This window comes from Cervus canadensis, chromosome 18, assembly GCF_019320065.1.
Source record: "Cervus canadensis isolate Bull #8, Minnesota chromosome 18, ASM1932006v1, whole genome shotgun sequence".
Lineage (NCBI taxonomy): Eukaryota > Metazoa > Chordata > Mammalia > Artiodactyla > Cervidae > Cervus > Cervus canadensis.
In genome coordinates, this window is record NC_057403.1 from 17,352,922 (window position 1) to 17,378,758 (window position 25,837).

The window sequence follows — 25,837 nt, forward strand, 5'->3', positions numbered from 1 at the left end:
ATCAAGAGATCGAGAAGTGACTTGGAGTTGGGTGAGTGGAGAGCAGGGGTCTCAGAGCTGTTCAGCTGGAAATTTCAGCCTTTGTTTTGTGCCGGGGTCCAGCCCCAGCAGGATCCAGGGGAACCCTCAGGATGAACGGTGTCGGCGAATGAGAGAGAGAGAGAGTGAGACAAAGCTCGGGGGCTGAGTCTGAAGTTTATTTTTGCGCGGCCCCTTTATACCCTTAACAACATCTTTTTTGGGGAAGTGCATATTGCTTACACACAGGTCATCTCAAAACATTACAACAACTTGACCTTCAACAGAAACAGGATGTCACCCACATACTTTTCGTTCACAAGAGTCTTTCTTATCATTTGGCCTTCAGGCCTGCTAACATTTTATGGCTTGCACCTGGTGGGACTTAAGCAACTTCAGTAGCCGACCCTGTTTTTCTTATAATTAATCTATTTTCTTTCTAATAAGCGTCATCTCTATGGGAACTAGATAGGATTACATTTTTACAAAACAGAAATGCAAAGGACTGCAGAAACAGCAGATATGGCACAAAACAGGCTCTTAGTCTAAAAGTTAACCACCTGCAAGAAGTCGCCAGCTAATCTCTATCTAAAGTATTTTCTATTAGGCACATTTGTGGCTATCATATTTGTGGAGCTTTTCTCACCCCGCGAAGGGGCCTATGCTTAATAGTTTCTTTTGTTAGCGTACTGTGCTTAGGATGTTTAGAACAATCAAGAGCATTTTGTGCAATGAGATCACACATTTATCAAACAAGCCAGAATGCCAGCAAAATGTTTGAATGGAAGCACTTCCTTCATCTCTGGCCCCTTCATAGGGTACCAGGGTCCAGAAGATTTATTAATTAGGGTTTTAAGTTGGTCCTCATCCAGTGAAAGAGGAGCAGGAGAGCTCTGGGCAGGCAACACAAGAATCTGCAACAGGGCAAACAAGAACAACAGCAGAAAAGGGGGGAGGATACAGGGTGGGGTAGAGGCCGAGGCCAACCTGGAGGGTCCCTTATCCTAGACGGCCTTGCCTGTCAGGTTTTTTCCTCGTGACCTCGTCATGGATGGGGTCCCGGACGGCCTTGCCTGCCCGGTATTTTCTTCATGACCTTGTCACGGGCGGGACCCCCAATAACGGCTCCCGACAAGTGAGTGCCCCAACACCAGTTACTCTAGGCCTCCGACTGAGACCAGTTCCTCACCCATCTGTCTCTCCTAGGACCAACGGAACCCTGCCACCCTCTGCTGTGGCCCAGGGCACTCAGCTCCTGATTCATACTGTGGACGAGACCATCAATGTGACTTTCATCTGCCTTGTCACCAATGCCCTAGGGACCAGCCAGGCAAACGTGACCGTCCTGCTCAGAGGTGAGGAGCCCCCTGGGTGGGGAGAACAGAGGAACTTAGGATGGATATCAAAGTAGGATTCCTTCTGAGGGAGGGGTTTAGAGGTGGTCCCTGGTTAAAGGAGTCCCTCAACCACAAGAATGCTCCCAAGCTCCCATTCTTTCCCTAAGCCCCTTCATGGAAGGTTCAACGGGCTCAGCTTTACTGTCTGTTAACTCACCATCTGAACCATTGAAACCACGGTCCAGGCCCCTGGGCACAGCCCCTCTGCAAACCCAGGGTGGGGTAGTTGCATAATACCTCTTCCCAGTGGACTCAGGCAGGCTTTCCCAAGTATATTAGACAGAACTCTGTCATTTGCAATTGATAGAAGCACAACTCAAAATAACCCAGGCAAAAATGGGACTTTATTAGAAATTCACCTTCAGGTATGATTAGATCCAAGTGCTCCAACTATGTAACCCAGGAACTTTTCTTGACCTCTATTGTCTCTGCTTTTCTTTTGCTGGCTTTATTCCCTGGCGGGCTTTCCTCTCAGAAAGGTAAGATGATCCCCAGCAGTTTATAGGCTCACAGCCCACCAGTTTAGTAATCCCAAGAGAAAGAATACACCACTTTCAATAGCTCTAGCCAGAGTCCGAAGGCTGGCTCTCATTGGCTCAACTTAGGTCACAGTCCACCCCCACCTCATGAACCAGTTGCAGCAGCCAGAGGGAATGGAATGTTCTGATTGGCCAGGCCCAGGTCAAAGTCCCATCCTCCGGCATCTACACACTGCTATATTTAAAATGGATAACCAAGGACCTACTATATAGCAGGTGGAACTCTGTTCAATGTTATGCGGCAACCTGGACAGGAGGGGTGTTTGGGGGAGAATGGATACATATATATGTATAGCTGAGTCCCTTCGCTGCTCACCTGAAATTAACACAACATCATTTGTTAACCGGCTCTACCCCAACACATAATAAAAAATTAAAAAAAAAAGAAAACCCAAGTCCCACACTAGGAACCAGAGGGTGGAGTGAAGCTCAGCTAAACCATATAGACGGAGGGAGGCAGAGCGGTAGCCTCCTTCAAAAGTGAAGTCTAATATTTTGGGGGGCAGGTGAAACCCCCCCAAAAGTCTCTCAGCTTAAATCTCTGCTTCCTTCTCTTCTGGCAGAAAGTCCTAGGGAGCAGCCACAAGAGGGTTCGTCCTCTATGACCATTATCATCGTGGCCTCGGTAATCCTGTTGGTTTTCATGCTGATGTTGCTGTTTTGTTTCCTCTGGCACAGAAAGTCCCGTGAGTCCCCTCTTTTTTGACATATCCCCCGCCTGCTTGCTGTAAATGAACATCACCACAGCCGCCACAGTTAAGCACCTACTATGAGCCTACAGGCTCTGTACTAAGCCTTCCACGTGGCAACCTCTCTGTGAACCCTCATGCCCACACCATGAGGTTCCCCCGTTGGACAGACAGGGACACTGAGACCAGGGAGTTTTATTCATTGGATCATTGATTCATTTTTACAAAGTGGGAGCAGCTCCCGTACACAGTAAGGACTTTGGCTTTCAATCCAGGTGACATAGAAGCTCCTGCCAAAGGGATGCAGTGTAGAATAACACTTAACCCCCTCACCGCCCCCACTTTCCTTCATCTGCCTTGCTCAGGACTGGCTCCCTGAAAGGAGGGGTTGCCCTGATCCCTGGCTCTGAAAGGTGCCCAGATCCCTGGCTCAAGGGCTTTGCAAGGCTGTTCCCCTGCCTGGAGCCCCCTTCCCCATGGCTCCCTCTGGCAAAGTCCTGTGGCTAATTCTGTAATCACAAGAGCTACATTTTGCCGAGCACTTTCTCTGTGCCAGGCACTTCTTGGGCACAGCCCCCTTGAATGCTCACCACCACCCTGTAAAGAGAGTCCCTCTGTGAGCCCATTTTACAGATGAGGAAACATTTGCTCAGAGAGGTGACATTACCTGCCAGCTGGCACACAGCTGGAAAGTCAAGAGTTGAAGGTAGATCTGTTGGTTACAAAGTTTTATTCGTTCAACCACTAAACAAAAAGGCCTCCTCACATCCCACTGGGGAGACCTCTCCTCCAGGGAGCCCTCCCTGATCTTCCCCTGAAATGAACCAAGCACTTGCTCTGGTCTTCCCCACCCCCACCCCTTGCCCACTCAGGGGCATCATGGTGTGGGGACTTGTCTGTCTCTCCAGTGGACTGAGAAACCCAAGAGCACAGAGCTAGAACTGTCAGTCATGGCTGTGTCCCCAGCACCACCTACCACTGGATCAGGCACAAAAGAGGCATTTGAGGAAATGTTTGCAGAATGCATCATATCCAGAGCCAGACTGCCTGTGCCTGAACCCACAGGAGTCACCATGGGCAAAAGCCTTACTATGACCCAGTTTCCTCATCTGTGAAATGGGCATATCCATACCTGTTAATGTAGACCCAGCACTTACCGTAGCATTTGGCACATTGTAAGCCACACACTGGGTATTTTTGTCTGTTTTGTTTACCTCTCTATCCCCAGCACCCAGAATGCATCTGGCACAAAGTAGACATTTGCTATTTGCTGAATAAATCCTTGTTGGATGGTTGAGGAAACTGAGGCACAGAGAGGTTAAGTCAATTGCCCATGGTCACACAGCTCCTAAAGGACTGGGATTTGAACTCTTCCGTCTGGTTCCAGAGCCCATGCTCAATAAAGATTTATGTGTACTTAATAACTGAAGGAATAACGAGATGAAGCCTATACCCCAGCTGTGTTTTTAAATGTGTAGTCATTTTGGGACATGACTCCCCCATGTCAATAGCAGAGCCGGGACTTAGAATTCAAGGGGCCTGGTCCCCCACTTGTGTCTTCTTCCCATGCTTTCCAGCATTGCCATTCACTTCTGATCACTTCTCCTCCTGTCTCCTCAGGTCAGAACCAGTACAGTCCCTCTACTAATGGGGTAAGTATGGTGGTGGAGCTGAGGAGAGGGTGGGGGTCTGCACGAACCCCAGATTAATCGCCATGGGCTTTCCCAAGAAAGGGCCAGGCATCTCTGTGCACCCGCAGCACTTAACTGGGGAATCTGCATTTTCAGATCTCCCCTTTCCTTCCCGTTCCTGACCATACCTGGAGAAGTGCTGCCCTGGCTTCCACGGTTGGGAAAGGAGCAGGCCTGCAGCTCTCTGCATGCTGGGCTTCGGCAGGAAGAATTTTTGTTATAAGGGCTTGAGGCTAAAGTTAGGAGAGAGGATGAGATGGTTGGCATCATGGACACGAGTTTGAGCAGACTCCAGGAGATAGTGAAGGACAGGGAAGCCTGGTGTGCTGCAGTCCATGGGGTTGCAAAGAGTTGGATACAACTGAGCCACTGAACAAGAGGCTAAAATTTGCATATTTCCCTAGATGGTCAGATATTCAGCTGTTGGCAGCAATCAATCCCCAGATCCACCAACAGAGGGCACCAGGTGACAGCGTGGACACGCTGGTGAGCCTGGAGCTGGTGAGGACCTGGATCTTCCAGCTGGACTCCCTCCCCTGCCTCAGTGGAGGGAGTCTCCCTCCAAAGACACTGGCCACCCTTTCCCTGCCAGACCTCAAGGATGCCCTCTCTGCCTCACAGCATGGCGACCCGGGCGGAGGGCAAGTTCAAGGGTCTACAAGACTAGCCTCAGGTGGAGTCATTCGCTCCAAGGACTATGGAACTCAGGAAAGCTGTTTACTCGCGGACATAATTTACTACACTGCAAGGATGAGATCAAGAACAGCAGTGTGAAAAAGCTCATAGGGCTGGGTCCCGGCACAAGCTTCTGGTTGTTCAGTCCCGGTGGAGTCACGTGGACAGCACTTACTTCTCCCGGCAATGACGTGTGACAGCACACACAGAGTGTTGCCAAGCAGGAAAGCGCGCCTGAGCCTTGGTTTCCAGAGGTGTCAATCATGTGGACATGGCTGACCACCCATGCAGCTGACCTTGGTACCAACATGGAAAGAGTTGAAGAAAGAGCACGTGCATGATTAAGCGTGTCTGACTCTTTGCAACCCCATCGGTGTCCATGGGATTCTCCAAGAAAGAATGCTGGAGTGGGTTGCCATTTCCTCCTCCAGGGGGTCTTCTCGGCTCAGGGATTGAACCTGTGTCTCTTGCATCTCCTGCATTAGCAGGCGAATTGTTTACCGCTGTGCCCACTGGGAAGCCTGTCACTAACATAGGTCAAGCCATTATTGTGTGGCCTAATGCCCCCACCATGAATCATACCATCGGCATAGATTATCCTGTATAGCCCACAGCCCCAAGTAAACAAAGCCTTCTATCAGCCAGGACATTCCAAAGAAGGGCTAAGAAGTTACTTCACAGGAACCAGGGGCAAAGGGCCAGGTCTTTTTTTGAACAAGGTTAATTCTTTCCTGCATAGTAGGGCCACACAGAATGTCACAGCTACCAGAGGTTTATTTGGTAAGAATTTGACTTCTGGCCTTGAGCTTCTAAATCTCTGATTTAGTTGAATCTCGGTGGCTTACAAGAAATAGTCACTGATCCTTGTCATCGGAAGAGAACCAGAGGCCGGAACTCAGCTGCCCCGGGACTGTCCAAGGAGCAGGAGCAAGTGGTGGCCCTGAACTGATGCGGTCCCAGGAGAGCACCTGTGGCCAGCGTGCTGGGGTTAACAAGACCTTGGTCATCCACAGAGGAAAGCAGGAAGTTGTTTCCAAAACAAGGAGAAAAAAATAGATGCTGAAGAATGAGACGCGACAGCTGGGCAGCACAGGCTGCCCTCAGACCTGGAGGGACATAGCCCAAGCCCCAGGACGAAGAGCTTCTCTGATACTCTGACTTATTTATTTTCTAACTGTCCGTGATCGGGGCGGGGGCGGGCCCAGAATTCCCCTGTCTGTTGGAGAAATCAGGCAGATAGAGACCTTGGGGCAGAGTGCTAAACCGGAGAACAGGCCATGAGTCACTCTGCAAGAGACAGTGAGAAGGACATGTGGGCTTCTGTCTGGGCAGATGGGAGAATGCAAACCAGAGAAGGGTGGGGAAGAGATGGGACCCAGCCAAATGGGAGGGGTGAGGGCATGACGAGGATAGCAGGGCTCCACAGTGCAGGCGCATAAAGGGAGACTGGTTGCCTAGCTGCCACATAAACCCCTTGTCCGTTCCCAGCCCCCAAACACCTTATTAAAGTTAATTTATTACACCTCGAGTGGCTGTGTGCAAGGGGGTCTCTTGTGGGAACTGGGGAGGAACAGAGTTTTGCCCAAACCATCACCATGAGAGACAGAAACAAAGGCGTGGAGGCAAGACCTTGAATCAAGAGGGCCACAAAGAGGACTGCCCTGGTGGTTCAGTGGCTAAACTCCCAATGCAGGGGCCCTGGGTTTGATCCCTGGTCAGGGAACTAGGTCCCACGCGCCGCAACTAAAGACCCTGAAGGCCACAACCAGAACCAAGCACAGCCAAACGGATAATGGTGGTGGTGGTTTAGCTGCTAAGTCATGTGCAACTCTTGCAACCCCATGGACTGTAGCCCGCCAGGCTCCTCTGTCCATGGAATTTCTCAGGCAAGAATACTGGAGTGGGTTGCCATAACCTCCTCCAGGGGAGCTTCCCGACTCAGGGATCAAACCTGCAGCTCTGGTGTCTGCTGCCTTCTCAGGCAGATTCTTTACCACTGGACCACCTGGACTTCAATGTGCACACCTTAATTTTAAAATGCTGTATTGCTAAAAAAAAATTCTAAGCATCAACTGAGCCTTCAGTAAGTCATCATCTTTTTGTAATAGTAACACCAAAGATCACAGATCACAGACCATGATAACAGATAGAATCATAAAAAAGCTTGAAATATTGCAAGAATTACCAAAATATGATACAGAGACACCAAGTCAGCAGATGCTTTTGGAAAAATGACACACACCGACAATGTGGAGCTGCTCAATTTATTTAAAAAAAAAAAAGCACACACACAGTATCTTCCAAGTGTAATAAGGCAAAGAGCCATCAAATGAGGTGGGACTATATATAAAACCCTCAAACCAAAAGTTATAAAAAGATATCAGGGGTGCACTTTGAGTTTATTTGCACAGAAGTAATAAAGTGAGGGTTTAACTCAGTCCCTCAACAGATGAATGGATAAACAAAATCTGGTCTATCCATACAATAGAATATTATCCAGCCATGAAAAGGGATGGGGTACTAATGCATGTGACAGTCTTGGAAACATGATGCTAAATGAAAGAAGCCAGACACAAAAGATCACTTCTTGCATGATTCCATGTAAATGAAATATCCAATATAGGCAAATCCATAGAGACAGAAAAGAGATCAGTATTTACTGGGGCCTGGGGGAAGGGGGAATGGGGAGTGGCTGCTTAGTGGGTTCAAAGTTTCCCTTTGGCATGATAAAAAACGTTCTAGAAATAGATAACTGATGATTGCACAAGATCATGAACCTACAAATGCCACTGAATTGTACACATTAAAACGGTAAATTGTATGTGGGTTTTGTCACAATAGAGGAAATAATTTAAAATTTTTATTTAAAGAATTTTTTCATTCCCCAGAGATTATTGGAAGAATTTTCAGGAACCAATTAAACTCATGAAGGGCAGGTGAATTGTTGGAGAAAAAATAATATGCTAACTGTTAAAGAAAAAATTACTTAATGACACCAGTTAAAACATGGTGTTCTCACACACTCAGTCACATCTGACTCTTTGTGACCCCCTGGACTGTAGCCCGCCAGGCTCCTCTGTCCATGGGACTTCCCCAGTCAGGAATACTGGAGTGCATCACCACTCCCTTCTGTAGGGGATCTTCCTGACTCAGGGCTCCAACCCAGGTCTCCCGCATCGCAGGCAGATTCTTTACCATCTGAGCCACCAGGGAAGCCCAAGGCAGACTTTTATTTAGGGAGATGGGGTCATCACCTTAGGTATAGGGAGCATCTGCCAAGGGGAGAGGGACTGGACCCAAGTCCAAATACAGAGTGGGCACGTGGCGATTCATAGCCAAGGAGCAGGCTGGGAGTCAGTGGATGGAAAGCAACTAAGAGGTGGTGATAGGGAGCAAGAGCCCTGTGGGGCTTCTGGGTGCAAAAGCCTTTCTGTGTCCCCCATTTCTTGATTACAGGAAAGATGTTTCATTCAGCCTCCCTAACCTTCCCAGATTCCAACGGCAGGTTCAAACAGTTGCTATGAATATTAGGGAAAGGAGAGGATGCGGAGACAAGGGAGGAACAGTCAAGAGAAATATCAGTGCACACTTGGAGCAGGGTCCTGGCTCACCCTCAAGGGGTACACATAAACGACATCTTTGAGCTGTTTTGCACACACTGGAACCCCCACTAGACCGGAGAAGTTAAGGGGTGTGCAGCCCACAAGGACATAGACCCCAGACCGGTTGGCACCAGAAGGTTGGTGATGCTGACTCCCACGTACCTCACCACCAACGAATCAGAATGTCCATGAACTAATCACGCCCTCTGTGAACCACTATTATAAAACTCCTCACCGGAGTTCCCTGGTGGTTCAGTGGTTAGGACTTCATACATCAACTGCAGGGGACACGGGTTCTATCCCTGGTGGGGGAACTAAGATCCCATGTGCCACGTGGCATGGCTAAAAGTAATATTGACCATAAATTAGGAGCTTCCCTGGTGGCTCAGTCATCAAGAATCCTCCTGCCAATGCAGGAGACTTGGGTTCGATCCAGGAAGATCCCACTTGCCGAGGAGCAACTAAGCCCGTGTTGGACAACTACTGAGCCTGTGCTCTAGAGCCCGAGAGCCACCACTAGTGAGCCTCCCGTGCCAAAAATCCTGAAGCCTGAGCGCCCTAGAGCCCATGCTCTGCAACAAGAGAAGCCTACTGCAATGAGAAACCCATGCCCCACAAATGGAGAGTAGCCCCCACTCGCCACAACTAGAGCAAAGCCCGTGCAGCACTCAAGACCAAACACAGCCCCAAACAAATAATAACAAATTATGTTAATAATCAAAATAAACAAATGTTAAACATATGTTAAAATAAAACTCTTCACAAGCCCCTGCAGGTCAGGACACAGTTTCAAGGTCATTAGCCCCCTGTCGTCCCCTTACCTGGCAAAACAAGAAAGCTGTTCTTTTCTACTTCTCCCAAAACTGTGTCTCTGAGGTTTACTTCAGCAGAGGGGTACAGAGGCTGGATTCAGCTTCAGTAGCTTCAAGGGTAAGAAAGAGTTTAGCTATGCCAACCTAACAGGATTCTTACCGGATCAGATATCTCCTGGGGGTGGTGGGGTGGTGGAGGAAGAAGAACCCAATCAGACATCAAAGGAAGGCAGTTCTGGCTGAACTGATTTAGAAGGATTCTTGCTCAAAATGGACAAGGCCAAGATAAACAACAGAAGTCAAACGTCAATCCTACTGGGAAAAAGTTCAAGAAAGCTTAAGCAGAGTTCAGTCAATGAGAGAAATGTAACAGTGGGGGTGCTTCAGGCTCCAACAGCAGAAAACCCCTCTCGGCCCTCCCACTCCCACCCCAGACTCCCCAGGCTGAGGTTACAAACAAAGAACTGGATTGTCTAATTCAACTCCAGGTACTATGTGTGATGTTCAGCTCTGCTTCTCTGCTGTTTACTCTGTTTTCCTCCACATACTGGCTGTCATCCTCAGGCTGGTGCCAAAGTGGCTGCTGCATTCCAGCCATCACAGCCAAACAACTATGGGGAGAAGCAGCCCGCTCCATTCTGGGAGAGCTTCCCCAGGAGCCTCCCCTCAGCTCTGATTGGCCAGCACTACCCACTGCTCAACCAATCCCTGGCCAGAGAATGGGACCACCTGGGAGTGAGGAGGGAGAGAGATGGGCTCTAGGCTCAGTTCAGTTCAGTTCAGTTCAGTCGCTCAGTCATGTCCGACTCTTTGCTACCCCATGAATCGCAGCACGCCAGGCCTCCCTGTGGATCACCAACTCCTGGAGTTTACTCAAACTCATGTCCATTGAGTCGGTGATGCCATCCAACCATCTCATCCTCTGTCGTCCCCTTCTCCTCCTGCCCCCAATCCCTCCCAGCATCAAGGTCTTTTCAAATGAGTCAGCTCTTCACATCAGGTGGCCAAAGTATTGGAGTTTCAGCTTCAGCATCAGTCCTTCCAATGAACACCCAGGACTGATCTCCTTTAGGATGGACTGGTTGGATCTCCTTGCAGTCCAAGGGACTCTCAAGAGTCTTCTCCAACACCACGGTTCAAAAGCATCAATTCTTCTGCGCTCAGCTTTCTTCACAGTCCAACTCTCACATCCATACATGACTACTGGAAAAACCATAGCCTTGACTAGATGGACCTTTGTTGGCAAAGTAATGTCTCTGCTTTTTAATATGCTATCTAGGTTGGTCATAACTTTCCTTCCAAGGAATAAGCGTCTTTTAATTTCATGGCTGCAATCACCATCTGCAGTGATTTTGGAGCCCAAAAAAATAAAGTCTGTCACTGTTTCCACTGTTTCCCCATCTATTTCCCATGAAGTGATGGGACCAGATGCCATGATCTTAGTTTTCTGAATGGTGAGCTTTAAGACAACTTTTTCACTCTCCTCTTTCACTTTCCTTAAGAGGCTTTTTAGTTCTTCTTCACTTTCTGCCATAAGGGTGATGTCATCTGCATATCTGAGGTTATTGATATTTCTCCCGGCAATCTTGATTCCAGCTTGTGCTTCCTCCAGCCCAGTGTTTCTCATGATGTACTCTGCATATAAGTTAAATAAGCAGGGTAACAATATACAGCCTTGATGTACTCCTTTTCCTATTTGGAACCAGTCTGTTGGTCCATGGGCTCTAGGCTAGGCATTTATAATTATCCTCCTGTTTACATTTCCTGGGGAAAGAGGCAGGCAGGCTCTAGGCTAGATATTTACAATAAGCCTCCTGTTTGCACTTTGAGTTAGAAATAACAACAGGAACAGGGTAAATAACTGGATTTTGTCTCCTGTGGACACTTTAAGATAACAGTCACAGCAGGGACAGAGACAGACTAAATTCTGTTTGAGTAAAAGATCAAGAGGCCACACATTTCCCATCCTTGGGGCAAGGGAGACATAGCACATGTGCAGAAAGACTCCTTGGGGGTCCAAAAGGAGGAGGCGCCAACCCATAATAGGTAGTGCCAAGGCCCTCCATAGACCTCTGGGATGAAATTCATCTTGGAAAAAGTTGCGCATCCTTGTTGGGGAGGGTCCTAGGGCAGATCAGGTGTGAAAAAAGAAATCAGATAATTGGCCAAAGGTAAACAAAGACCTGGGCTTCCCAGGTGGTACTAATGGTAAACAATCTGCCTGCTAATGCAGGCGACGTGGGTTGGACCCCTGGTTCAGGAAGATCCCCTGGAGGAGGACATAGCAACCCACTTCAGTATTCTTGCCTAGAGAGTCCCATGAACAGAGGAGACTAGTGGTCTACAGTCCAAAGGGTCACAAAGAGCTGGACACAACTGAAGCAACTTAGCACACACGCATAAAGACCCAGAAGAATTGCACTGTATTCTGTGCTCCTCCTCAGTGGGGGAAGCCCACACCCTCTCTCTCCAGGTGAGCATCTTGCTTCTGTCTTAACTAAACAAACTGTTTCTGTGTGCTCTCCCACTTGTTGTACTATGCCTCCAATAATAAGCCTTGCATGTGTTTTCACAGCTTTTGCCTCCTTAAAACATTCTTGCTTTCAAATGGAAGAGAGAGACAGGGAGATTCTGCTTCTAGCCTCTAGCCCTTTGTGGTCTGGTGCCTAGGACTCCTGGTTTTCACCCAGGTTGTCCAGGTTCAATTCCTGAGCAGGGAACTAAGATATCACTTCAAGTCACCACTCACTGCTGCCTCTGTGAGATTAGGAGGCTTGGACCAGCCTGGACCTGCTTTCTGGGGCTGGTGAAAAGCCAGGATGAAGACTACAGGACAGAGGATGGAGCTAACATCTGGTATTAACAGTGACCAGTTTCCCTGGCAGCTCGGCAGTAAAGAATCCACCTGCTAATGCAGGAGACGTGGGTTCGATGCTTGGTCGGGAAGATCCACTGGAAAAGGAAATGCCAACCCACTTGGGCTACAGTCCATGGGGTCACACAGAGTTGGACACAACTGAGCGACTAAACAACAACAATTAACAGTGATGCTTTCTGGGCAGTTGGAAGCTGGCTGAACTTTACTCTCTTCCTTTTGAGTTCTTTCTGTCTAAATGTTCTAAATAAACCTTGACTTTCCTTTTAGTAGTTGTAATAGGAATCAAAGTCTTTAGGTGAGAGGGAGGCATGAAGGAAGGAGGGAGAGAGAGAGGGAGGAGAAAGAGAGAGAGAGGAGCTTTAGGAACTGGAAAATCTAGAATAACTGGCTTTGCTTACTGCCCTGCCTCTCCCTCTCCCAGCTCAGAGAACATTTGATCCTGAAGTCTAACAGGGAAAATTCATCAGAATCCCTGTGGCCCCTAAACTCCACTTCTGGTGTGCCCCAAATTCCTACCAGAATGAAGCCGGTCTGGGCAATCTGATTGCAGCCCAAGATTGGGGCAATGACCTTGGAAATAAAGGCAGGGTTTGCAACAATCCCTCTGAGGCAGATGGACAGAGCAAACCTCAAAATAGCAGTAAAAGATCCTGGAAGAATTCTGACCCCAGGAACACAACCGGAACACCACCTCAAGACCTTCCAAGCTGTAGAGACCGTTTGGGAGGCGAGGATTGAAAACACCTCCAGGGAAACACACTTTCCATGAGCAGGGTCACGAATCTGGGAGGCAGGGCAAGTCCATAGACAAGGTGCATGATAATTACAAATAACAGGCATTTACTGGCCCCTGCCTGCAAAGTCTCCTTACTCCTCCCAACAGTCCCATAAGTAAGGGTGTTTGCCCCATCCTCCAGAGGAGGAAACCAAAGTCCCAAGAGGTGAACTCTTTCGCCCAAGATCCCATAACCAAGTGGTGGCAGAGCTGGGCTGAGAGCCAGGCTCACCCACTCACAGCAGGGCAGTCCTGGAGTCTGCCTCGAGATGTTCAGACATCTGGACCATGCCCGCCTCGAGACAGTTCAAAGTCAAGATTTCTTTCCTGTCCCAACCTAAGGACTCTGGGATTTCTCTGGTGGTCCAGTGGTTAAGACTCAGTGCTGACAATGCTAGGGGCTCGAGTTCAATCCCTGGTCAGGGAACTAAGATCCCATGTGCAACGCAGAGCTGCCAAAAGATTTTTAAAAAGAAGAAGACGAAAAAGGAAAAGAAAGAAAAGTGTTCCAACCTGGGGACTGTGAAAGATGCCAATCTGCTGAAGTGTGTCCAACACACACACACACACTGCTGTGTGATGTATGGTACCCTGACTTGGTGTTCTCTCCTCCTACAACACAAGAAATCTAACCTGGCATCGACCCCCTCAGATCCCTAGGTGTGTGCTGTCCCATAGAAATTTCTCTGACAATGATGGAAATTTCTCTGACAATGATGGAAATGTCCTGTACCCATGCTCTCAAGTGTGGTAGCCATTGGCCACATGGGGCTGTTGAGCACTTGAAAGTGGCTAGTTCGAGGAACTGGTTTTTTAAGGCATTACATTTCAATTAATTTACATTTATATTTAAATAGCCTTATGTGGCTACAGTCATAGCACAATCCTGGACCCTCCAGCACCCAGGTCATGCCCCAACAGAGCTCAAAATTACACTTGGTCCCTCCTACTTCTCCAGCTTCACCCCTCAACACACACCTCCTCCCTGCTTGGCCCTCCATTCTTCCAGGATTTTGCTGACTCCTCAGTGCACCTCGAAGGCTGTCTCAGCCTCCATGCCTTTTGCCTATGCTGTTTACACTGCCTGGTATACCTTTCCCCAATCCATCCCACCTCATTCCTCCTCCTACTCTAGGTCTCAGCGCAGACATCCCCTCCTCCAGGAAGTCCTCCCTGCCTCTCTGGCTGAATAAGGCATTCCCTCAGGTTCTCCTGGGTCCTGAGTCTCCTCAAGCCCAGCGTTGGTGATAACTCTGTATCATCATTGTCTGGGGGTGGGCCTCTCTCACACACACACATGAGCACGCACATACACACACACAGAACTGTGAGCCCCACTGTGGACCGAGGGCAGAGCAGGAGCCGTCTCAGTCATCACCATGTTCTCAGCATCACTTGGCCCAGGGCTGGGCATAGCGTGGGCATGTTGGAATGAATGAACAGAGGGATGTTTTTGAATAACTATGCTAAGAGCTTCAGAGTGAGCCAGCCACAGGTCAGATCTCCACCTGCTGATCAACTTGCCTGTCTCCTTGAGCCTCAGTTTTCTCATTCCATAAAATGGAAAGTTACGCATGGTGGATATGGGATGAGGTATTTGGACAAGGTATTACCTACCTGCTTGCCTGGCCCAGGGGGATTGCTCAATTGGAGGCTGCTGTGGCTGTTGTTTCTGCTGTTACAATTACTGCCTTGCTACTGACAAGGAAGAAGAGATGTAAAGGGGTCAAGGGAGGAGTCTTGGGAAACCCCAGGAAGTTCCTCAGTAACCCTGGAAAACTGGTTCAACCAGCTTCTGCGTGGATCATCCCTCATTTGAAGGAGCACAGGTGAGGCCTTCAGAGCTTATGGAAAAGGGGTGCTAGGTTGGGCCGGCCTCAGCCATGTCTCAGAGGCACCCCCGGGGTCCCCACTGAGTGGGCTCACTTTGGATAGCCAGGACCCCACCATCGGGCCCCCTTGGTGTCCAGTAGGTGGCCCCTTGGCATCTCCATAGGACACCAAGATGGAGATTCCTGCTGGGGCCCAGCACGCCTTCCCCAAGAGCCTCCTGCTCTCAGGTAAGGAGGAAACATACCCCCCAGGGCTGAGGGGAGAAGGGATCCTTAGCCCAGGGGCTGAGGTTTCCTCTTGAAAGAAGGGAAAGTTTGTCAGGGGAAAGGAAATTATGAGAGTAAGATGGGAGGGAAGGGCAGAAGAATCATAACCTCATCCCCATTTAACCTGTGGAGTTTTCTAGAATGCCAGGTCCACAAAAGCTGGAATTTACTTCTGCTTGATTCCCTGCTGAATTCCCAGGGCTTAGAAATCTAGGGAATTTTATTTTATTATTTTTTTTGGCTGTATCACACAGCATATGGGATCTTAATTTCCTGACCAGTCATAACTACTGGACCACTAGGGAAGTCCATAAGGAACTTTACACATATCCTATATAACTGGTATTGTAGCATGAACAATATATTGGTTAAACAATTATTAGTTAGACAAACTAATAAATTAGTTCAGAGAGTCCATGTGTTTGGAGGCAGATCACATACCATCTCCAAAGGGAAAAACTTTCTGGACCAATGGGATGGCAGATCTGTGACAGTCATACCTGGGTTACACTCTTGCACCCAGAGCAGACATCACTAATCAATCCCAGCACTGCTGCCAATGAGCAGCCCTCAGAGCCTGCAGTTGAGGACCTGTAGGGAGGAGGATGCTATGGTCCCTGCCTAACACTTCTGATCCCAGGCCTCGCCTGTAACCCCACAGCCTCCATCCTGGCCCTCTGGGTCCCCCAAGGCTCCTGGGCAGCCCTCCACATCCAGAAGATTCCGGAGCAGCCTCAAATGAACCAGGACCTTCTCCTGTCTGTCCAGGGCATCCCAGACACCTTCCAGGACTTCAGCTGGTACCTGGGGGAGGAGGCCCATGGAGGCACGATGCTATTCACCTACATCCCCAAGCTGCTACGACCCCAGAGGGATGGCAGTGCCATGAATCAGCGAGACATCGTTGGCTTCTCCAATGGCTCCATGCTGCTGCGTCGCGCCCAGCCCAGCGACAGCGGCACCTATCAGGTAGCTGTCACCATCAACCCTTCCTGGACCATGCGGGCCAAGACTGAGGTCCAGGTGGTCGGTGAGTGTTGGGCACTGGGGGAAGAAGTGGGGAGGCTAATGCAACCTGAGCAGCCACCAAGCTCTGTGCAAACATTTGGTCTTCTCGTTCCTTCATGCAATACATATTGGCTGAGCACTTACTCAGTACCAGCCCTGAAGTTGTCATTTAATCCTCTGGTGCATTAACTAAGAACACATCTATCGAATGCCTACTTTGTGCCAGGCACTGAGCCGGACCCTGGAGAATGCACCATTACATTTATTCTTCACATGCATGAATTCATGAAATATGTATTGAGCACCTACTGTATGCCTAGTCTTGAGGGATCTATGTTCATAAGTCAAGAATTTATTGGGAATTCCTTGGCAGTCCAGCGGTTAGGACTTGACACTTTCACTGTGGCGATCCAGGGTTGATCCCCAGTCAGGGAACTAAGATCCCACAAGCCTCACAGTACAGCCAAAAAAAAAAAAAAAAATGTATTGATGAATCTACTCTGAGCAGAACAGAGAGATGGTGGCAGACAACAGCAACAGCTAATATTTCCTGGGTACTTGTTATGGATCAAAGACAGTTCTAAACACCTGCCCTAGAACACAACTTCTCGACCTGGGCACTATTAACATTTTGGACTGGCTATTTCTTTGTAGCAGAGGCTACACAGTTCCGTCCACTGTCAAGTATTTAGCACCTTCCCTGGGCTCTCATCACTAGATGCTAATAGAGCCTTCCCAGTAGTGACAACCAAAAATGTCTTCAGACATTGCCAAATGTCACCCCTGTTTGAGAACCACTACCCTATATTAATTCATGTGTATCTTTTCTCAGAACTCTGTGAACTATTATATGCCAATTATATCTCAATAAAGCTGGGAATGGAATGACTTAACTTTTCCAGGCAGACTTGGTCGCTCATCATCTAGGTCCCCATAGGACTCGGCTCATCCCTTTCCCTTTGTGATTGTCATCACATGTTCTAATTTATAACCTTAAAAACTTGTCTTGTGGTAATTCCCTGGTGTTCCAGTGGTTACAACTTCTTGCTTCCACTGCAGAGGGCACAGGTTCGATCCCTGGTTGGGGAACTAAGATTCCGCATGCACATCAGTGCACCCAAACAGACCACAGAGTGAGAAAAATGGAACATGCTCACCCTTTTACTTTTTAATTAATGCTTACTGAAGTATCGTTGCTTTACAATGTTGTATTACTGTTCCTATTGTACAGAAAAGTGAATCAGCCATACATACATCCCCTCCCTTTTAAACTTCCTTCCCATTCAATTCACCATTAAGTAGAGTCCCTATGCTATACTATTAAATGACTTGTTATAGGTAAATGCCAGCTTTACCCATAATAACTCATTTAATCCTCACTGCAGCTCTGCTAAGTAAGTAACATTATTAGATCCATTTTACAGATGCAAAAACTGAGGCACAGAAAGGTTAGACTTGTCCAGTAAAAAAATAAATGAATAAATAAACAATGATGTGATCTAGAATAGGCTTTGCTGAGAAAGTAGGCAAAAGAAGGAAGGGCGTCCTGAGGATTTCTAGGGCAGGAGTTCCTGGTAGAGGGCATAGCATGTGCAAAGGCCCTGAGGTTAGACTAGTTTGGTGTGTTTAAAGTATAGACAGATGGACTCCACAGCTAGAAGACAGTGAGCAAGTTGAGTGTGGGGAGGTGAGGGCTGAGAGGTAGACAGGGGCCAGGTTCATAGGCCATGGAAAGACTGACAAGAAGCCACGAGAGGGTTTAAGCAGGAGAGTGATCGGATTCATAGCTTAACTCATCCATTGGGCACAGGGCAGGTTGAATCTCTGTTTTATCCCGAAGGTTTGAAGCAGGGTATCAGGCAGCTCACCATCAAATCAGCAGCAGAGATGGGACTCGAATGCAGCACCTCCTGAATTAGACACACAACTGCCTCTGCCGGAGCTAAATTCCTCATTCACTCCTTCAGCAAGCACCCCCTAAGAGCCACCTCCTCAAGGCCTCCTCTGTGTCTGGCCGGTACTGGGCAGTGCTGGGGACAGAGTGGTGACCAAGGCAGCCCTGACCTTCCCCTCCTGGGGCTCACAGCCCAGTGAGGGAGACAGATATTAACTTCATAATCACACACACATACAATAGATTCTTATGCACAGTGCAGGTACTGGGAAGGAAACTGCAGGAATTATGAGATTGTAAAGAGGGGTGTCAGGGAGGCTGCCTGAAAAGGTGATCCTTCAACGAAGTTTGAATGATGATCGACAGTTCCTTTTTTTTTCCCCACTACTTTTTGTTTTGGTTGCCCTGGGCTTTAGCTGTGGTATGTGAACGCTTAGTTGTGCCATGTGGGATCTAGTTCCCTGACCAGGGATTGAACCCAGGCCCCCCACATTGGGAGCACAGAGTCTTAGCCACCAGAATCACCAGGAAAACCCCCTGGAAGTTCTAATTAGAGAAGAAAGGAGCTCTGGAAGGTATACGGGCAGAGGGCTCAGCCTGTGCATAGGGCCTGGGGCAGGAAGCTGCAGGGCTCATGAATTAGCCGGCAGGAGGCCAGCATGGCTGAGACAGGGCAGTGAACAGGGGGCATCCTAGGAGGTCAGCACTGCAGGATAGATTTGAGCCAAGGCCAGGGGCTTCCCTGGTGGCTTAGATAGTAAAGAATCTGCCTGCAATGCACGGAGACCTGGCTTAGATCCCTGAGTTGGGAAGATCCCCTGGAGAAAGGAATGCCAACCCAATCCAGTATTCTTGCCTGGAGAATTCCATGGACAGAGAAGCCTGGCTTCATGAAGTCATAAAGAGTCGGACATGACTGAGCAACTAACACTTGGGTTGTAAGAATAGAAGCTCTCTCCAACTGACTCAGAGTGGGGGTGTCTTGTAGAGCCCCAGAGGTAGCCCCTGGGATGTGGGCTCTATATTGGGCCAGGGTTCACAGCTGCTTCTTCAGAGCCTAGAACAGGGCCAGACACACTGTTGAATGAATGAATGGATCTGGTGCCCAGCCTGGAGGGTGGGAAAGGAAGTTTTGCGAGGAAAGCAGGTGCTCCCTCCACCTCCAGGGGGCGCCATCTCCGGTCTCATCTCTGCTCCAAGGCTCCATTCCCCTCACAGCCAAGGATTCCTACCAAGACACTACACAGGCTTCTTTGCGTATTCTGAGTCTTCTCTTCCAAGATGCAGAGATAGAGAGAAAGGGAGCTGGAGAGACAGACAGAGAATCTGGTTGGCCCTATCTGGCCTGTGGGTCTGCTTTTCCTTGAGTCAAAGGCCCACCCCTTTTCCAAGGAGATGGGATCAAGTACAACAAACCAGAAGGGGAGCTGGGGATGACAGCCGGGAAGATGAGCCAGGATTCAACAGTCACAAGGTAGACTTTATCACTTTGTTCATCATCAATCTCTTAGTGCCTAGAGCATGGCTTAGCACACATGAGCCGCTCAGTAAATATTTGCAACCCCATCTCTAATTTATGAAGCACTTACTACTTGCCGGCACCTCCAACTAAGTGCTTTGCCAACCTCACTTCATTCCATTCCTGTAAGAACCTTGCAGGTAGCCCTGGGATGGTCCCCATTTTACAGAAGGGTAAATGGAGGCCCAGGGCGGGCCCCAGAGCACGCCTGGGGGAAGGGGAGGAGCCAAGTGCATAGCCCTGGCCCTCCTGCCGTGCGGTTCTTACACACGGACTCCCGTGGAAATACTGAGGGGCCCCCGTGGAAATACTGAGGGGCCCCCGTGGAGAAAGCAAGCAAAGGGGGCGGGGAATGGCCTTGATTTCAGAGGGCAGAGCACAGGGGGCAGGGAAGCCAGGCAGTTCAGCCCAGCGTAAAAAAGAAGAGCAGAGGAAAAGGCAGAGGGAATTGGGGGTAGGCTCGGTTGGGAGGGTCCTCGAGTTAGGGTGGGTGTCCTCAGCCCCAGACATTTATATTGGAGGGCCCCAAATTCAGCCCCCTAACCTAGGTGGGAATGGAAATGGCCAACAGCACTTCTAGCATCCCAGGTAACTCACACACTCAATCTCTCTTCATCATGAGGGAGTTTGGCTGTAACAGAAGCCAACTCTGACTGACATATGCAGGAAAGTGTTTTTAGGGTTTTTTTTAATACTTATCTTTTTTTTTCATTTATTTTTATTAGTTGGAGGCTAATTACTTTACAATATTATAGTGGTTTCTGTCATACATTGACATGAATCAGCCATGGATTTACATGTATTCCCCATCCCGATCCCCCCTCCCACCTCCCTCTCCACCCAATTCCTCTGGGTAATATTTATCTTTTAAATTTATTTATTTGGCTGTGCCAGGTCTTAGTTGCGTCACGTTCCATCTTCTAGTTCCAGCATGTGGACTCTAGTTCCCTGACCGGGGATTGAACCCAAGCCCCCTGCATTGGGAGTGTAGCATCTTAGACACTAAACCACCAGGGAAGTCCCCAGAAAGGGGTTTAATAAAGCTTAGCATGTCTAAAAAAATAATCACATCAGTGTATTTAAAGCTCAGACTCACAGACATGAAGAACAAACTTTTGGTTACCAAAGAGGATGCGGAGGGATAAATGAGGAGTATGGGACACAGAGCATTATATATAAAATAGATAAATGTTAGGGATTTACTGTATAGCACAGGGAACCACTGGAGAAGGAAATGGCCACCCACTCCAGTATTCTCGCCCGGAGAATTCCATGGACAGAGGAGCTTGGCGGGCTACAGTCCATGGAGTCGCAAAGAGTCAGACATGACTGAGTGACTAACACTCCTACACGGAACCATATTCAGTATCTTGCAACAATTGACAATAAAAGAATCTGAAGTTATACAGCTAAAACTAGCCCAACATTGTAAACCAATTATAGTTAAATTTAAAAAAAAAACAATAAAAAAATAAAATGAAAAATGTAGTACATGTTCACAGGACCTTCCCGAAGCTAGAAACAAGGAACAAGGTATAAATAACTTGGTGGAACTGCTCCTACTGAAGTAGCCATTGCCCACAACATCTGGGCCCCTGGGGCCCAGAACCCCTGCCTGCAGGCCCTTGGAAGGCTGCATTCATTCACGTATTCATTCAATGAGCATCTACATCGAGCACTTACTATACACCAGGCATTGAGTTTACAGAAGGAAAGTACAAAGATCACTGCTCTTGTGGAGTTTATATGTTGGTGGACGTGCTGGCTCTAGCCTCACCATCACAGGCTCCATGTGGTACCTGCATCTCTGGCTTCACATGGATGCATCTGATCAGGGAGCCTGGGTCACATGACAGGTCCCTATGGAAAAAGAACCTAAGAAAGAGAGTCTCTGGCAGGACTCCCAAGGCATATGATTCACAGAAACGCAAGTGAAGGGTCAGGATGTGCAGATACTGTAAACCATCCCCAGTTTACAGGTGACAATACTGGAGCCCAGAGAGGGGAAGTCAGTCTCCTGAGGTCACACAGCCTGCAAGCAACAGAAACTTGGTTCAAACATACAGAGGGGAGCCACAGTCCCAGAAACCTCGTCATGAGGGTTTGGGGCCTTTGAGCAACTCTGCCCAGTTTCCTCAAAGTCTTCAGGCCCTTTGTTACCCGTGGGGGTTAATTGCGGAGCCTGACTGCCCTTGATTGACTGTGTATAGTGCATTTTTCACACAGTTTATCTTCTATGACCTCCCAACCATGGTGTGATGATTCCCATTTTACAGATGGGAAAACTGAGGCACAATCTGAGTAACTTGTCTAGGTCACCCACATAGGGAGAAGCAGATGCTGGACTGGAACCCGGGCTAGTTGCCTCCAGAGTCTATGCTCCTAGCTAGGTCTTGATTCTGCCTGAGTGTTAACAGCTATCATTATAAACTAACTATAGGGAGTCAAGAGTTTAGTCCCGACCCACAATGCAGTTACAGAATTAGACACAAAGCCTGCCCTTGGGGCCCTAGCTGAACCCAAAGCCCCCCTGGCTCAGGGAGTTATTTCCCACTCGGGCTCAAGTTTGAGCTGCTAATAATGAAACTGAATTTGGTGCAAGCAAGACAGGCTTGAGCGTGGCCAGAGATTGGAGAAGGGGAACTTCTACTCTAAAAGCCTCTTCCCTCTGAAGGGAGAGGAGTAGGGGGATTTTAAGGGTTAGGAAACAGGTCATCAGGGCTCTAGAAAAGGGGTGGAGATTTCAGGGGCAGCCTTGGGCACACGCTGTCACCCATGCTCCTTTGCACGTAGCTCTAATTGAGCCTTTTCAACCCCATGGACTGTAGCCCACCAGGCTCCTCTGTCCATGGGATTTCCCAGGCAAGAATACTGGAGTGGGTTGCCATTTCCTTCTCCAGGGGATCTTCCTGACCCAGGGATCAAGCCCAAGTCTCCTGCATTGGCAGGTGGATTCTTTACCACTGAGCCACCAAGTAAGCTAATTTTGCCTAGCAGAGTATAAATCCCCTCTTTGGGCAGAGATCTAACAAAACAAAGGTAACTCTCGGACACCTCCAGGTCTCAGCTGCACAGGTGCATTCATGGGGTCATGTCAGAGCCAGTTTTGGGGCGGTTGACCACTGTGTATCTCTCAGCACACAGCTGCAAAGCATCGCTGGAAGATACCAAGTGCTTTGAAACAAACACAGAGATAAATCAGAGCAAGTGTTCGTCAGCTCTCAGGGCCTGGTATGAAAACACAGAGATAAACGAGGCAAGGAAAGTCGGCCTTCTTGGATCTAGCCAATTCAGTCTGGTTTTGTCTCGGGTCTTTGCAGCATCCTGTTGATAAAACACAACTAACCTGTGTGGTTTAAAAAAAAAAAAACCAGTTTCTGTACCTGGGACCTGGACTGCATAACACGGGTGTCAATATGACCTTTAGCGAAATGGCCAAAACTTTCAGAGGCTTTGTTCTTATGTCTGTAAAATGGGGGCAACGACATCACCACCATCACAGGATCCTTTAGATCCCCAACATTTTTGGCACCAGGGATTGGTTTCATAAAAGACAATTTTTCCATGGCGGGTGGGGTGGGGTGAGTAATTTGGGGATGATTCAAATGCATGACTATTATTAAGCACTTTATTTCTGTTTATTATTACATCAGCTCCACCTCAGATCATCAGGCATTAGATCCCAGAGTTTGGGGATCCCCTGTTTAGAGGACTGCCTTGGCAAATCCATGTGAAGCTGCTACTTCTGAAGCTGTGAAAATTAAGGATAACCAAAGGAGGAAAACAAAGGCTATTAATTCAGAGCTTGCATATAGCAGGGGAGTTATCCAATATCCCTTGCATTTTGGCAGAGACTCAAAGGCAGGCAGAGAGGTGGAAAAGCTTTGGAATGAAAAACAGGAAAGGCTACAGGTGTGTCCTTGTGGGAGGCTGTTGGCACAGAAAAGCAGGACATCCTAGGTGATTGGTTAGGGGACGCGTTTGGTTTTCTCTGGCTGGCCCTGGGTTAGAAAAAAGGGACAAAAATTAGGAGTTGTTAATCAAGTCCCGGCCATTTGGCACTGATTGTTACAGAAGTTATTGTTCAGCTTCCTGCGTTGTCACTAGAGATAGAAATCTGGCTTCCTGTAAGTCTGACTTCAGCTGGCTTCCTGGGCTGTTTGTAAGAGGGTTGGTTTCCTAGGCAGTTCTCTGTACCTTGTGAGTCACAATTCTGTTTTCAGAGCAGGTCTGACAGTTGTCGGTTTGCATACTGGTCTCTCAAAGCACTTTTTCGATGTGATTCTGTCTAATCAAAGATCAACATGGAGGGACTTCCCTGGTGGTGCAATGCTTAAGAATCCACCTGCCAACACAGGGGCCACAGGTTCGATCTCTGGTCTGGGAAGATCCCACATGCCATGGGGCAGGTACGCCTGTATGCCACAAGTACTGAACCCACGCTCTAGAGCCTGAGAACCACAGCTACTGAAGCCCATGCGCCCTAGAGCCTGTACTCCGCAAAAGGGAAGGCACTGCAGTGAGAAGCCCTCACACAGCAATGAAGCGCAGACCCGGCTCCACAACTAGAGAAAGCCCCCATGCAGCAACAAAGACCCAGTGCAGCCACAAATAAAATTAAAAATAAAAGGATCAACATGGATAAATCTGCTCCATGGAAGACCCAGATTTTTTGTTAGTAGAACTGAGAATAGATGGTCCCAGAGACCAGTGAAGAGAAAACCCAAAAGAAAAGAAGTTTCAGTCCTGGAAGAAGAAACAGAATGTGAGGCTCGGTTCCAGCTACTTCTTGCTGTGGGACAAACTCAGTGGTCTAAAACAACAACCATTTTATTATGTTCATGATTTCTGGGGTCAAGAAGACAGAGAGCTTCGTGATATCCAGCCTCACATGAAAGGTTTCAAAAGGCTGAGCTTGGCTCAAATGCCAGATGCTAAAAGCACCCAGAGGTGTCTTCATGCACTTGCTGTCAGCTGGGTGCTCAGCTGGGGCTATCAATAGGATCATGGATCCTACTGATCAATGTGTCCTCACCAGTGTGACTGCTTGGGCTTCCTCACAACATGGAGGCTGGGTTCTGGGTTCATGATGGGAAAGCATGGTAGGAGTAAGTGTCCTGGAAGACCACAGCAGAAACTCCGTGGCTTCTTCTGACCTAGGCTTGGAAGTCACACCTTGATCTACACCGTATTCTTCTGATTACAAGTGAATCACTAAGGTTGGCCCACATTCAAGGGAGGGAGATTAGACCTTCCACTGGATAGGAGAACAGCAAAGTCATATTGAAGAAGAGTGTTCAGTTGCAATCAACTTTGGAAAATACAGTGATTCACAGACTGGCTCTTCACAGGCTCACTGTCTATAATAAAAGGCAGAAGAACCTCCTTGGTGGTCCAGTGGTTGAGAATCTGCCTGCAAGGCAGAGGACACCATTTGGATCCCTGGTCCGAGACATGCTTACATGCCTCAGAGCAACCAAGTCTGAGCACCACAACTACTGAAGCCCTCGCACCCTAGAGCCCTGGATGCAGCACATGGCAAAGACCCAGTGCAGTCAAAACTAAATAAATAAAAAATTTTAAATAAATAATATTTTTTAAAAATAATAAAATAAAAGGCAGAAAAGATAGCCAAAAATAAATAAAATTTTAAAATAAATAATATTTTTAAAAATGATAAAATAAAAGGCAGAAAATATAAACAAGCTGTGAAAATCATGTGAATCAGGGAAGTTTTTTTGCTACAGCAACAGAAACTGCTTCTAGCTGATTTAAACAGAAAAGGAACAAATTCAAGGATCCTAAAGAAGTACATCAAGGCTGTATATTGTCACCCTGCTTATTTAACTTATATGCAGAGTACATCATGAGAAATGCTGGGCTGGAGGAAGCACAAGCTGGAATCAAGATTGCCGGGAGAAATAATCAATAACCTCAGATATGCAGATGACATACCCCTTTGGCAGAAAGTGAAAGAAGAACTAAAGAGCTCTTGAGGAAAGTGAAAAGGAAGTGAAAAAGCTGCTTAAGCTCAACATTCAGAAACTAAGATCATGCATCCATCTCATCACTATGGGAAATAGATGGGAAACAGTGGCTGACTTTTTTTGGGGGGCTCTAAAATCACTGCAGATGGTGACTGCAGCCATGAATTAAAAGACGGTTACTCCTTGGAAGGAAAGTTATGACCAACCTAGATAGCATATTAAAAAGCAGAGACATTACTTTGCCAACAAAGGTC

The 25,837-nt window shown here is 48.0% G+C and overlaps 2 protein-coding genes across 5 annotated transcripts in view; both read left to right on the forward strand.

Moving 5' to 3' along the window:
• Nucleotides 1–6,537, forward strand: part of PVR (PVR cell adhesion molecule) — a 25,139-nt gene extending 18,602 nt beyond the window's left edge. Inside the window, exons 5-8 of one of the 2 annotated variants that reach the window (XM_043436151.1) lie at nucleotides 1,225–1,373; nucleotides 2,518–2,640; nucleotides 4,264–4,295; nucleotides 4,739–6,537. In XM_043436151.1, coding sequence (XP_043292086.1) covers nucleotides 1,225–1,373; nucleotides 2,518–2,640; nucleotides 4,264–4,295; nucleotides 4,739–4,804 — 370 coding nt within the window. In that variant the 3' untranslated portion in view covers nucleotides 4,805–6,537. The remainder of the gene's footprint in view (nucleotides 1–1,224; nucleotides 1,374–2,517; nucleotides 2,641–4,263; nucleotides 4,296–4,738) is intronic. The other variant, XM_043436152.1, reaches the window with a different exon arrangement.
• Nucleotides 6,538–14,869: 8,332 nt separating this feature from the next.
• Nucleotides 14,870–25,837, forward strand: part of CEACAM19 (CEA cell adhesion molecule 19) — a 20,032-nt gene continuing 9,064 nt past the window's right edge. Inside the window, exons 1-2 of one of the 3 annotated variants that reach the window (XM_043436158.1) lie at nucleotides 14,870–15,136; nucleotides 15,944–16,144. In XM_043436158.1, the coding sequence (XP_043292093.1) occupies nucleotides 15,082–15,136; nucleotides 15,944–16,144 (256 nt within the window). In that variant the 5' untranslated portion in view covers nucleotides 14,870–15,081. Of the gene's footprint in view, nucleotides 15,137–15,836; nucleotides 16,206–25,837 lie in introns of all 3 variants that reach the window. The other 2 variants (XM_043436156.1, XM_043436157.1) reach the window with 2 other exon arrangements.